The 13,194-nt window shown below is 51.8% G+C and overlaps 2 protein-coding genes across 2 annotated transcripts; one reads left to right on the top strand and one right to left on the bottom strand.

Annotated features, from left to right (window-relative positions):
• Nucleotides 1–2,554: 2,554 nt before the first annotated feature.
• On the bottom strand, nucleotides 2,555–3,155 carry DSM5745_09938 (cell wall mannoprotein 1 family protein; the record flags this gene model as incomplete). Its single annotated transcript, XM_026751954.1, has 2 exons — nucleotides 2,555–2,737; nucleotides 2,811–3,155. 2 exons carry the CDS (start codon nucleotides 3,153–3,155, stop codon nucleotides 2,555–2,557), a joined length of 528 nt encoding a protein of 175 aa, XP_026599686.1.
• A 1,045-nt stretch (nucleotides 3,156–4,200) lies between these two features.
• DSM5745_09937 (Fum1p-like protein) lies at nucleotides 4,201–12,750 on the top strand (the record flags this gene model as incomplete). The annotated part of the gene is made up of 13 exons (XM_026751953.1): nucleotides 4,201–4,880; nucleotides 4,926–5,439; nucleotides 5,490–6,165; nucleotides 6,209–6,655; nucleotides 6,699–8,923; nucleotides 8,976–9,075; nucleotides 9,131–9,156; nucleotides 9,202–10,401; nucleotides 10,465–10,749; nucleotides 10,799–10,873; nucleotides 10,924–11,264; nucleotides 11,309–11,786; nucleotides 11,833–12,750. The coding sequence occupies 13 exons, from the start codon at nucleotides 4,201–4,203 to the stop codon at nucleotides 12,748–12,750; spliced, it is 7,965 nt and encodes a 2,654-aa protein (XP_026599685.1).
• Between the last annotated feature and the right edge of the window lie 444 nt (nucleotides 12,751–13,194).

Genomic DNA, 13,194 nt, shown 5'->3' with positions numbered 1-13,194 from the left:
GTATTTAATATTTATTTTTTAAAATTATAAATTTTTATTAAGCAGGCTTTTAGTTTAATTACTAAAAATTAAAAATACCTAGTATTTAAGTTATATTAGCAAGTTAGTGTGATTTTTATTATAGTAAAATATTAAATTATTATTTTTTTAACTAATATTTTAACTTGCCTGCGCGTTAGGCGTAAAAATTTAATATTAAAATACTTTAATATAGCGCTAATAATAATTAAAAAATATTTAAGTAAGCCTAATTTATAAAGTAATAGTTAAAATACTTTATAAAGCCTAATATTTAACCCTAAGTATTTTATAGCTTTTTTAACTAATAATTAAATTAATTTATTTTTATTTTAAAATCCTGCACCTTATTACCCGCGGGGCTTGCCTTTAAATACTTAAAAATTATTTAACTAAAAATTTATATAAAATTTACTTAAAAAGGGGTTATTTAATAGTTTTTAGGTATTTAATATAAAGCCTTTAGTAATATAATAAAAGGGTAAAAAAAGGTTTTTAGTATATTAATATTATTATTAAGTTTAATAGGCATGTTAAAAAAGGTTAAAATAATAACTTTAATAGGCGTGTTAAAAAAGGTTAAAATAACTTTATTTTAAGTACTTTTTTTAGCTTATTTTCTTGCTTAACCTTTGCTTAAATTATTATAATATATTATTATATACTTATTATTATTTACTTACTTAGTTACCCGTAATTTTTGCGTTTTTTTAGCGCTTTTAATAAAGCTTAAATAAGCTAAGAATTTAAGTAAGGCGTTTTTTATATAGCTATTTTTAGTGTATTTTTTACTTATTACCTTTTTTTTAAGTTAAATATTAAATTTAGCTACAAGTTTAAAAGCTTTTTTTTAAGCTATTTTTAAACTATACTAATTTTTATAAGTAACCTACTTAAATTAATAATTTATTATTTTTTAAAATGCTATAGGGCCAGTACTTATTATATATAATTATAAATTAATATTATAAGTTTTAATAAGTTATTAATTTTTTAATACTATATTCCTACTAGCTTGTTTTACTAGCTTAAAGGGTATTAATATTAGTAATAATAAGGTACCTACCCGCGCAGGTAGATTTATAGGCACTATAGGTATTTAGGTTATTAAAAGTACTATTAACACGGGCTTAATTAAGGGCTTAATTATAGGCTTAATTATAAGCTTAGTTACAGGCACTAGCGCGGGTACTAACATGGGTTTAAGTATAATTAATACTAGTAATAGTAAGGTATTTATTTATACAGGTAAATATATAGGCAGTACAAGTATTTAAATTATTAAAAAAATTATTAATATAAAAAAATAAAGCTACAAGGCTAATATATTAATAACCAGGGGTAGTAAATATAATAAAAGTTAAAAAAATTAAAATAATTATTATTATATACTTTAGGCACTGCCTTAAAACTAGGCTTAAAAGTTTTTTATTTTTAAAAGGTAGCTTTATATATAAATTTAGTATAAAGTAACTTTAAATAAATATATTAACGTGATTTAAAGTTATAATAAAAGGCCTTAATTTAAAACAGGTACTAATAACGCACTAAGCCTAATTTTATTAAGAAATAGGCTCCCTTAACAAGGGAGTGTCTTTCTTAATTTTTTAAACTGCCTTTTATTTTAAGACAGCGCTAAACCCCTTTTAATTAAGGGAGTGGTTAAGGGGTTCTGACCCGTCGCTGCAGACACGCTCTAATGCCAACAAGAACGGCCGTATTCCGACCTGCAGATGCCGTGCAACTGAAGATATGCCCAGTTGCCTCTGTGCCTAGTCCTACTTGGCTGGCTGACTGGCACTCAATAATAAGAAAGGGGCCAATGCAGGCGTTCATTGGACAGGGCTGCATGCAGGCACGCTCAGGCACACCCACGCTGCATGAAGGCCCCTCTGATCACTCAATTGAAAGCTGGAGGGTCACCGGGATACGAGGTGCCTCCAACTTTCGACAAAACCGTGCAGTAGCGAGGGTCGGATGAATGTGATGTGTATCATTGCAGGTTTGCTACTGTAGTCCGCCAGGTGCCGTCGCTGCCGCTGTCTCCGTGGCCAACATCTCATTCTCAGCCAGCCCTGCATCATCACGGCTAGGGTTTGAGTTTCCAGTGCATCAGGTGCAATTGTCCACGGGTAGGTCCACACTCACACGCGATGCAACCCCCATACGGAGTAGAGGCATGGCAGTCCAATTTCAAACACAGTCCGGGGACAGACTGACTGTATCTACACCTGCAAGGAGGCTGAAAGAGGGGCAGATGCTCCGCCGAACCTGAACCGTGTATGTGCCAATGTGACGGGTGAGGAGCCTTGTATCGGTCATCTTGGAGACACTGGATCTGATGGAGGTGCATCCTCGATGTCATGTCTCACTCCGTTGGCCATCAACGGCCGCGATTACCGATCCACGCGAACTAATCACCGAAGAAGCAATTTGACGGAGTACTTCAGACTAAACTGAAGAATGTACGGAGTAGATGCAGCTCAACAACAACGGCAGTCCTAGCTAGATGCTACGCACGTAAACGACCCAACCCCTAAGAAAACCGCGCCAACGTATCCTGAAAAGCCGCGTCAACCGCCTCCGCCAGGTCATTCTGAAAGTACCCCGGATACACCTTCGCCCTCAGCGCCTCCTCAAAGCGATTCTTCTCATTGTACAGGTTACTAATCATCCCCTGCGCAACGTAGCCAACGCCAACATCCTTGAAGACCGCGGCCTGTACCCGTCCTTATCAGCATCCATTCATGGATATTTATCTAGAAGAGCAGGAGTCAAATGGGTGGTGCTACCTTATCCCTCCCCGCATTCAGCGCCCGAATCAAGCGCGGATGGACCTCGTTGTACGCGTCGAGCGCGCGCTGGCTGTCCGCTGGCGAAAGGGGGTCCAGGGCGCTCAGCGAGGTTCGAGCTGTGCTTGCGGCGGTGTGCGCGCTGTAGAGGGAGTTTGCGACGGGGAGGGCGAGCACGACGCCGCTTAGGCCGCCGCTGTAGCCGTCGATGGAGCTCTGCACGGCGTCGATGCGGTCGTTCAGTGTGCGGAACTGGGCGAGGGCGTTGTCGACGGGGGATTGGGCGAGGGTGGAGGGGAGGGTGAGGGTGAGGAGGAGAGATAGGACAGAGGTGTGGAATTTCATGGTGTGGGACTTGTGGGTGTGGACTCGGTTTGCTATGGGTGAGGTGGGATGAATGTTCCAAGGGATGATAGATGACTAGCTGCTATGGACGATGCTTAACTGGGCAGTTCTCGGGGTCTATATAGCAACCGCCCGCAGCTTCCTCGGCGTCTTACCTGGCCAACTCCTCCCATTTGAAAAGGGTTCTGCGAGCTAACCCCCGGGCCCTGTGATCTCACCCCGGTGCATGGCATCAGCAGACGCAGTGTCGGAGCGGATGTTGGCTGTTGTTGGAGAAGTCACCTACCCAACTGCAACGCCTTGCATCTTACCTGCCGCTGTACGAGGTAAGTCGCATTATGAGTCGTCCGTCAGGCTTGAGGGTGCCAATCGAATTGGCCTGGTCTGCATTTTCCAAGACGAACCCTTCCAGCAAAAGTTCCCGCAGGGCTGACCAAATGGTATGAGTTACTCCGTAGAGCGCCCTTACAAGGGCGAGTCGAAGGCGTCAATGAGGTCTTCATCGATTCCAATTTTTGGGGAGCGGACTCCTTCCAACCTGCAGGGCTTGCGAATTGAGTGCAAACCAGGTCAGGCGCTCAAGTGATCTTGGAAGAATATGAGGCACCAATAGGATTGTGCTCAGCTGTATACGGAGTAGTCCCCAGAGCTGCAATGCAGTGTGCCCCAAATTCAAGCACATTGCTTGCCAATGTCACAGTCACTGCATGAGCCCTGCTGCAGATGCGCGAACTCGTCACAATTCTGCAGGACAGTGGCTGGCTGAGCTCGAACATGTTCGTCTGTGCCTGAAGGATTCGACTGCATTTCCTTGTAGTACAGAGGTGTAGACCCCGCATCAGCGATGCTTGAGGGGTTGTAGTGGTGTTATCCCTGGAGTCAGTCTATCTTCTGGAGCAGGTACTGGGTTATCTCCCACTTTTCAGACAGATTCAGCCTGGGCTTGCTTCAAACCTCTCTGTTCAAAAAAGAATAAGTTGGAGCGACTCACCTTATTCCTTCATCTACATCACTCAAATCGACGGGGACAATTGCAGCTTGTATAATGGTCACACTCAACGCAATCCAATCTCCTCGAGACGGATCCCAGGAAGAGGGACATAACGGCGAGCCAGTCCTCCACCAGCGCATTCCAGAGGACGAAAGCCCTGAACACGAGCGCAATATAAGCAGCGGTGGTAACTTCTCTGGAAACGACCAAGCACCAGCACTCCCCTCTTCCCCGTCCACTCCAGCATGCCCCCCAATCGCCATAGTAGGCATGGCCGTCCGACTCCCGGGCGGCGTCAAATCCCCCTCGCAGCTCTGGGACTTCCTAATCAACAAGCGCAACGGCGTCTGCGAGGTCCCAGGAACCCGCTACAACATCGACTCCTTCTACAGCCCGAGCATGTCCCGCTGCGTGAAGACCCGCGCTGGGTACTACCTGCACGAGGACCCCGCGTATTTCGACGCGGATTTCTTCAACATCAACGCGCACGAGGCAGGCCGGATGGACCCGCAGCAGCGGCAGCTGCACGAGGTCGTCTGGGAGTGTCTTGAGAGCTCGGGGGAGACAGATTGGCGCGGGAAGAGGATAGGTTGCTACGTTGGGGTTTATGGCGAGGACTGGCTGGATCTGGCGAGTAAGGATCCGCTGCATACGGATCGGTATCATATTTTGGGGACGGGGCAGTTTGCGCTGGCGAATCGGTTGTCGTATGAGTTTGATTTGCAGGGGCCTAGGTGAGTGCATCTCATGTTCAAAAAGTGAGCGGGCTGACGAGGCAGTATGACGCTGCAAACTGGGTGTTCGGCGTCGTTGGTCGGACTTCACGAGGCGTGTCAGGCGCTGTATTCGGGAGACTGCTGCTCGGCGATTGTGGCGGGGACGAATCTGATGTTTGCGCCGACGATGACGGCGACCATGTCTGATAACACCGTCATGTCGCCGACTGGGACGTGTCGCACGTTCGACGAGGCAGCGGACGGGTATGGTCGTGGTGAAGGTGTCAATGCGCTGTACGTGAAGAGGCTGGAAGACGCAATTCGAGACAACGACCCCATCCGCGCAGTAATCCGAGCGACGTCGACAAACTGCGATGGGCATACACCGAGTATCACAACGCCTGGATCTCATTCTCAAGAAGCACTCGTTCGATGGGCTTACGAGAAAGCCGGTATCCCGGATATCACGCAAACTGGGTTTTTTGAATGCCATGGGACGGGGACAGTCGCCGGCGACACAGCGGAAGCGTCGGTCGTCGCGAAGCTTTTCGAAGGCAAGGGGATCATCATGGGAGCGGTACGTCTCTATCCCTGCCCCCCTAGACTCAATCCAGACTAACAAGCAAGGTAAAACCAAATGTCGGCCACGGCGAAGGCGCATCAGGAATCAGCAGCGTGATCAAAGGCGTTCTCGCCCTTGAACACAACACCATCCCGCCAAATGTGTTCTTCAAGACGCCGAATCCCAGGATCCCGTTTGAGGAAGGGAAGCTCCATGTCCCGGTTGAGGTCATGCCTTGGCCAGAAGACCGGCATCAGCGCGTGAGCGTCAACTGCTTTGGTGTTGGGGGCGCGAACGCCCACGCTATTCTGGACTCGGTGTCTTCGTTTTGCGGTGACAGTGTGCGGCCTATTTCCCAACAATGCGAGACTGCACGTCTTCTGGTCGTCTCTGCAAGGAGCGCCGAGGCCTTGAAGCAGCGTATACAAGCGGTGACAGACTATGCGAATAGCGACTTGTCCAAGCTCCAGGATCTCGCGCATACACTGGGTGTCAGGCGCGAGCATCTCTCGCACCGCGCGTTCATAGTCGCCAAGCCAAATGAGCCGTTGGACGAGGCCGGTTTCCAGACCGGTCGCGATAAGGCTCCTGAGGTGACGTTTGTCTTTACCGGGCAGGGTGCTCAGTGGGCAGGCATGGGGAGGGACCTGATGGAAGCTTTCCCGTCCGCACGAACAGATATCCAGAGTCTTGATAAGGCTCTGAAAAGTCTTCCAGATGGCCCGTCATGGTCAATCGAAGGTGAGTTCTTACTTTGTAAAGCAAGCGTCGCTAATGAATTCAGATGAGATATCACATTCTGCAAAGAGCAGAGTAAACGAAGCGGAACTCTCCCAGCCACTCTGCACGGCTCTCCAGATTGCCCTCGTCAACATCCTCTCCGCATGGGGAATCCCGCCTTCATCCGTGGTCGGTCATTCGAGCGGCGAGATTGCAGCTGCGTACGCGGCGGGCGCTATCACCGCAAAAGCCGCCATCATTATTGCCTACTATCGAGGAAAATTGGCGAAGCAAGTTGAAGGGAAAGGCGCCATGGCGGCTGTAGGTCTGTCCAGAGAGCAGGTCACGCCGTATCTCGGCGATGGTATAGTCATTGCGTGCGAGAATAGTCCTCAGAGTGTGACACTGTCCGGGGATAGTGCTGTAGTTGATGAAGCAGTCGATGCGATTACAAAAGATCATCCAGATATCCTCTGCAGACGACTGCGAGTATCGACAGCCTACCACTCCAGTAGGTATATCCAGCTCAATGGGAGATAAAGCTAACAGGACAGGCCACATGAGCGAGATAGGAGCGCAGTACGAGGCATGTGTCCAGGAGCACATCGAGCACAATGAAAAGGACACGATGCTGCCGCTATATTCCAGCGTCACGACCAACGCCATCACAGAGCCATCGGAGCTAGATGCCGCATACTGGCGCCGGAATCTCGAGTCGCCCGTTCTGTTCTCGCCCGCCATTCGCGAGGTCCTCAAGACATCAAAGAACCGAGCTTTCATCGAAATCGGGCCTCATTCTGCACTATCGGGGCCCCTGCAGCAGATCTTCCGTGCCGTGGAAACCAAGTCAGAGCTCTTGTACATCCCGACTTTGACCAGAAACGACCCCGACAGCCGCACGCAGCTGCTAGTCACCGCAGGACTCGTACACGCCAGCGGGATCCCAGTCAGTTTCGACGCAATCAACGGCCCCGGCAACACGATCGCAAACCTCCCCCCATACCCCTGGCAGCACAACACGCGCTACTGGCACGACAGCCGCCTAACACGCGAATGGCGCTTCAGATCCCATCTCCACCACGAGCTCCTGGGCGCACGCAGCATCGAGTCCTCCGCTCTCGAGCCCGCATGGCGGAATCTCCTCCGCCTCGAAGACGTCCCCTGGATCGCCGAGCACGCACTGCAGGGGAACGTCATCTTCCCCGCAGCCGGGTATATCAGCATGGCCGGGGAGGCAGCGCTGCAGCTAAACGCCGACGCAACGGACTACAGCATCAGGAACATGCTGATCAAGAACCCGCTGCTGATGAAAGAGTCTGCGGAATACGAGCTCATCACGACGCTGAAGCCCGTCAAGATCACAGACCTGCTTGAGTCGGAGTGGTTTGCGTTTACGATTGTCTCGTTTGATGGCGCGGTCTGGACGAAGCATTGCCATGGGCAGGTGCGCGCGGGGTCTGATCGTCGGCCTACGGGGCGGGAGATCAAGAAGCACGCTCGAGTCTTGGATGTTGAGGCTTGCTACCGTTATGTCGAGAGATTGGGTTTTGCATATGGTCCTCTGTTCCGGCGCTTCACGTCCCTCTCTGCAGATCCAAATGACCGACGAGCGTCGGCGACTCTGGTTGACTTGCCGCAACCGAAACCAAGCGATGGGTGTCGGTATCCGCTTCATCCCGCCATAATGGATCATCTACTGCAGGCCTTTCCCATGGCTATAGCGCAGGGTCTATCGCGGCGCTTTCAGATTATCGTCCCCGCCGCAATCGGGCACATCTATGTAAGGCGGCCCGATGTCCCAGAGGCGGAATTGTCGCTGGAGGCGTTGATGGCTGAGACTGGGTTTGGGACGCTGACGGGCCAGGGGGTCATGATGGTAAAAGATAGTGACGGCGATGCTATCCCAGTGTTGTCGATGATAGACGTCGCGGGATTTCCTGCGTCTGGCGATGGCGAGACGGCGTCTATCCCGCTTGGCTCGCAGATTCGGTGGGCGCCGGATATAGACTTCTTGGAGCCTCAGACGCTGCTTCCTCGATCTGAGCTGGAGGAAGACTACGCGCGGGTGATGCAGACGTATCGGGAGTTGGGTGTATTGTATATCCTCGAAACAGCGGCGAAGCTGAAGAGTGTCACCTCTGAACCAGAGCTGCCTCAGATGAAGAAGTGGAAGGAGTGGGTTTCTTCCGCTGCAGCAAGGCTCGTTCAGCAGACAGGGGCAAGGGCAGACGGATTAGATACCCAAGCACAGAAATGGGCCGGTATGGACTCTGAAGAGCGCCAGGGCATGATTAAATCTCTGCTCTCGCAGCACCAATCCCAAACAGACACCAACAGAGACGCAGACATACTCCCAGCCCCGCTAGAATGCCTCCGGTACATATACGACAACTGTGAAGATCTCTTATCTGCAGAAACCCTCCCCAACGAAGCTCGAAACCATATCAACCAGTATTGCACATTCCTGTACTCCCCGCACGAGCACGGCTGGGGCCATTTCCTCTCCCACATAGGCCACTCGAACCCAGCGATGCGCATTATTGAGATTGGAGGTGGAACTGGGAGCGTCACGGGTGCTATCTTGAAACACTTAAGGTCCCCGGAGGGTGTTCGGCTGTACGCGTCGTATACCTTCACCGATGCGTCTGGTGAGAATATCGAAGCTGCGAAGAAGGCTTTCGCTGAGGAGGATGTCGAGTTCAAGCAGCTCGATCTCACGAGAGATGTGGCAGAGCAGGGGTTGGAGAAGGGAAGCTTTGATTTGGCTGTTGCGTCTAATGTTTGTTCTGTTGTCCTGGATGCAATGGATCACCTGCTAATAAAGGAAACAGATTCCCAGAGATGAAGGCGAGGAGCTGGAGACCTCACTCAAGAACATTCGTGAGCTGCTGGCGCCGCGCGGAAGATTGCTGCTTCAAGAGTCGAGTCGAGGTATGCCCGTCAATCCTCGATTGTCTCATGTGCCGAGTAGTGCTAACATGCTCAGCGCATCCCTCTGCTGATTTTGTTATGGTAAGTCTAGTGCAGCAGTGATTGTATGATTACTCATGAGAACAGGGCCTTCTGCCAGGCTGGAGGGTGGCCAGTGGTCCCGTAGAGGGCTTTGAATCTCCTATGTCCAATGAACTCGAGCAGCAACTCGATGGACTCGGCCGGGGACTTGATCGGGGACTTGATCAAGGATTTGACCAGGGACTCGACCAGGGACTTGGTCATGGACTTGATCAGGGACTCGACCAGGGACTTGACCAGGGACTTGGTCATGGACTTGATCAGGGACTCGACCAGGGACTCGACCAGCGACTCGACCAGGGACTCGACCAGGGACTTGACCAGGGACTCGACCAGGGACTCGACCAGGGACTTGGTCATGGACTCGATCAGGGACTTGACCAGCGACTTGACCAGCGACTCGACCAGGGACTTGACCAGGGACTCGATCAGGGCTTCAAGGGCCTCGACAACGCCCTCCGCGCAGCTGGATTCTCCGGTATCTCAGCCATAAGCAAGCACAACGCAACGCTCAGCCTTATTTCTCGCATCGACCCTGAATTGCCCTCAAAGAAACCCATCGCACTATTGACAGAAACCATCGTCACTTCACCCTGGGTCGAAAGCCTGAAAACCGTCCTAGAAGAGCAAGGACACGAAGTATGCCTGTGCAATCCGCAGACTGGTCTCCCCACTCCAGGCGATGGAGAAAGCGACAATGACAAAAACAAGTCCTTGATCATCTCCCTTCTCGATCTAAACGGCCCATACCTGCACGACCTATCCAAAGACAGATTCAAAGCTCTGCAGAATCTCCTCACAGACCTCAACCATCCCATCCTATGGGTAACAAAGACATCGCAGTTCCGGTGCTCAGACCCACGGTACAGTCTGATCTTCGGGTTCGCGCGAACAATGCGGCACGAGAAGGAGGCGGATTTCAGCACATTCGAGACGGACGTTTTCGACGCCGCTGCAGCCAAGTCCGTCGCTTCCGTGGCGGAGAAGCTCCTATGGTCCCGGGCAATTAAAGACGTCGACCCCGAGTATGAGTTCGCGTTGGATCAGGGGATCATCCACATCGGACGATGCCACTGGGTCTCTCCGGCAGATCATATGAGTGAGGCCTCGAGCGACCTTCCGCGGCGACTGGATATCGAGTCCCTGGGGTCCATCGACACGCTCCGCTGGATGCCGTTCCAGGACCCGCCGTTGCAGGAAGGGGAAGTCGAGATCGATATGCAGTATATCGGGTTGAATTTCCGAGTAGACTCCCACCTCCACACCATACCCAACTCAACGTTGCATGACTAATAATTGCTTGCGTAGGACATCCTCGTATCCCTCGGCCTCTTCGGCGAGCCCAACGAGTTCGGCCTCGAAGGCAGCGGCGTCATCCGCAGGGTCGCGCCAGGTGCAGTCCGGAATCTGAAGGTAGGAGATCGAGTGGCGCTTCTAACGACAGGGACGTTCCGGACTCGGTTCGTGGTGCACTCGCGGTACTGCCTTCGGATCCCGGATCACGTCTCGCTGCAGGATGCGGCGACGATGCCGTCGGTTTATATCACCGCTGCGTTTTGTCTGGGGCATCTTGGCAGGTTGCAGAAGGGTGAGGTATGAAGATTAGTCTCTGAGGTTGAGGATTATGTTGACGATAGGGTAGTCCGTGCTCATCCACTCGGCCTGCGGGGGCGTTGGTCTTGCGGCGATTCGTGTTTCTGAGTATATCGGCGCCAAGGTACTTCCGTTCATTTTTTTTGAATAGTCAGGGCAACTAACTATTGTCAGATCTATGCAACCGTCGGCAGCGAGGAGAAGGTGCAATACCTCGTCGACCGCTTCGGTATCCCGCGCGAGCGCATCTTCAACTCAAGGAGCACAGACTTTCTTCATGACGTGATGCGCGAGACGAACGGCCGCGGCGTGGACGTCGTGCTGAATTCCCTGACCGGCGCTCTCCTGCATGCGTCCTGGGACTGTCTCGCCTCCTTCGGACGGATGATTGAGCTTGGGAAGCGCGACTTTCTGAGTGGTGGGCAGCTGAATATGGGGCCGTTCATCAGGAACAGGTCGTATATGGGCTTTGACCTGACTCAGTTTGGCAAGGAGGCATTTCATATCTATGAGACGTGCGTAGGCCTCTAAACTGCTGGACTTGGCTAACATGGCACAGGATGCACTCGCAGTTTGAGACGCTCAGCGAACAGAATGAACTCGTCCCAATCCGTCCAATAAAAGTGTATGAGGCTGCGGAGGTCGTCGATGCCTTCCGGTACATGCAGCAGGGTATTCATATGGGTAAGATTTTGGTCAAGATGCCTGATGAGCCCAGCAGTCTTTCGGTTTCGCCCGGTCAGTCGCCGTTCTCTTTCCGGCCGGACGCTTCATACCTGCTTGTCGGAGGTTTGGGCGGGCTCGGTCGTGCGGTGTCGACGTGGATGGTGGAGCGAGGAGCTCGGTGTTTGGTGTACATGTCGCGATCTGCCGGCGTCTCGGAGAAAGAACAGGCCTTTGTCCATGAGCTTGAGGAGCAAGGTTGCGAGGTGATCTGTGTCCCTGGCGACGTGACAGTCGCTGCAGACGTAGAAGGCGCCATAGCAAAGTGTCCCCGACCTCTTGCCGGCGTAGCGCAGATGGCAGGCCTCCTCCAGGTACGCGACCCATCATCCCACCAGCAGTCCCAGACTAACCAGGCAGGACGCGCTCATCGACAAAATGACATACACCGAATGGAGCACCTGCGTCGGCCCCAAAGTCCGCGGAACATGGAACCTGCACGACGCGACCGTTTCCAGCGGCGCCAACCTCGACTTCTTCCTCGTCGTCAGCTCCGTCTCCGGCATCTGCGGCAACCCAGGACAATCGAACTACGCCGCAGCCAACACCTTCCTCGACTCGTTCACGCAGTACCGACGACATCTCGGGCTGCCGGCAGCAGTGCTCTCCCTCGGCGCCATCGAAGAAGTCGGCATGATGGCCGCGAACCCAGAAGCGATGCAGCGCGCCCAAGCATCATCCGTCTGCTTCCCAAGCGAGCAGCAGCTAATCGAGGGCCTGAAGCTCGCATTATCGCAGTGCGCGACTCCTCCATCAGAATCAAAACCCCTAATGTCAAGCTCCTGCATAATCGGCCTCTCAAACACAAAGCCGCTCTCGGCCCCCTCCGTCCGCGCATACTGGGTCCGCGACGCCCGATTCGCCATGTACACGAACCTCGAATCCAAAAGCACCGAGCCAGCCGGTCAAGGCACAAGCAACGAACTCCGCCTGCTTCTGCGACGCGTCGAGACGAACCCCAGCCTGCTCGACGACCCCGAAAGTGAAGCCATCGTGCGCCGCGAGATCGGGGCGCAGGTGACGCAGCGGATGCCGCGGGCGGAGAACATGGACGAGGAGGAGATTGCGGGGATCGCGATTGACTCGCTGATGGCGATTGAGATTCGGGGGTGGGCGAGGCGGAATCTGGGGCTGGAGATTACGCTGGTGCAGATTGCGAAGGCGAAGACTGTGGGGGGGTTGACGAGGGCGGCGGTGGATCATTTGAAGGTTAAGTATGGGATGAAGGAGGGAGAGGAGGTTGGGGAGGGGGATGGGGATGGGGATGGGAGCACTTGATGGAGCGGGGTCGTCAACTGTCTCTCGTGCAGACAGTGCAGTAACTCAAAATTTTGAGACACAGCTATGTAACAAATTAGTTTTCAGATTCTCCAATAAGAAGTCTCCGTGGCGTAATCGGTTAACGCGTCCGACTGTTACTTGATAGTAATCGGGAGATTCACAGTTCGATTCTGTGCGGGGACGTCTTCTTTTTTCTTTTTATCTTTTTGGCAAGCTCATGATTTCCATCTGTCTTCAACACCGGGAGGTCTACCTAGGACAATGGTTACGCATATTGACAAGTGAACCAACTTGCCCTGCACAAATCGAGTCTTTTACGCCTCCAACCTTCGACAATGCTACCGCACATCCAGCCCGCCAGGCCATCGTCTCCCATCCCCTCCATAGCGTAGAAGCTTTCTCGCTCAAACATTCGCAGTCTCCTCATGGGCAGCAACGTGT

This window comes from Aspergillus mulundensis (assembly GCF_003369625.1).
Source record: "Aspergillus mulundensis strain DSM 5745 chromosome Unknown scaffold_13, whole genome shotgun sequence".
In the NCBI taxonomy this organism is placed as follows: domain Eukaryota; kingdom Fungi; phylum Ascomycota; class Eurotiomycetes; order Eurotiales; family Aspergillaceae; genus Aspergillus; species Aspergillus mulundensis.
Note: the sequence above shows the minus strand (reverse complement) of the source record. Positions and strands in the feature narration are given on the sequence as shown.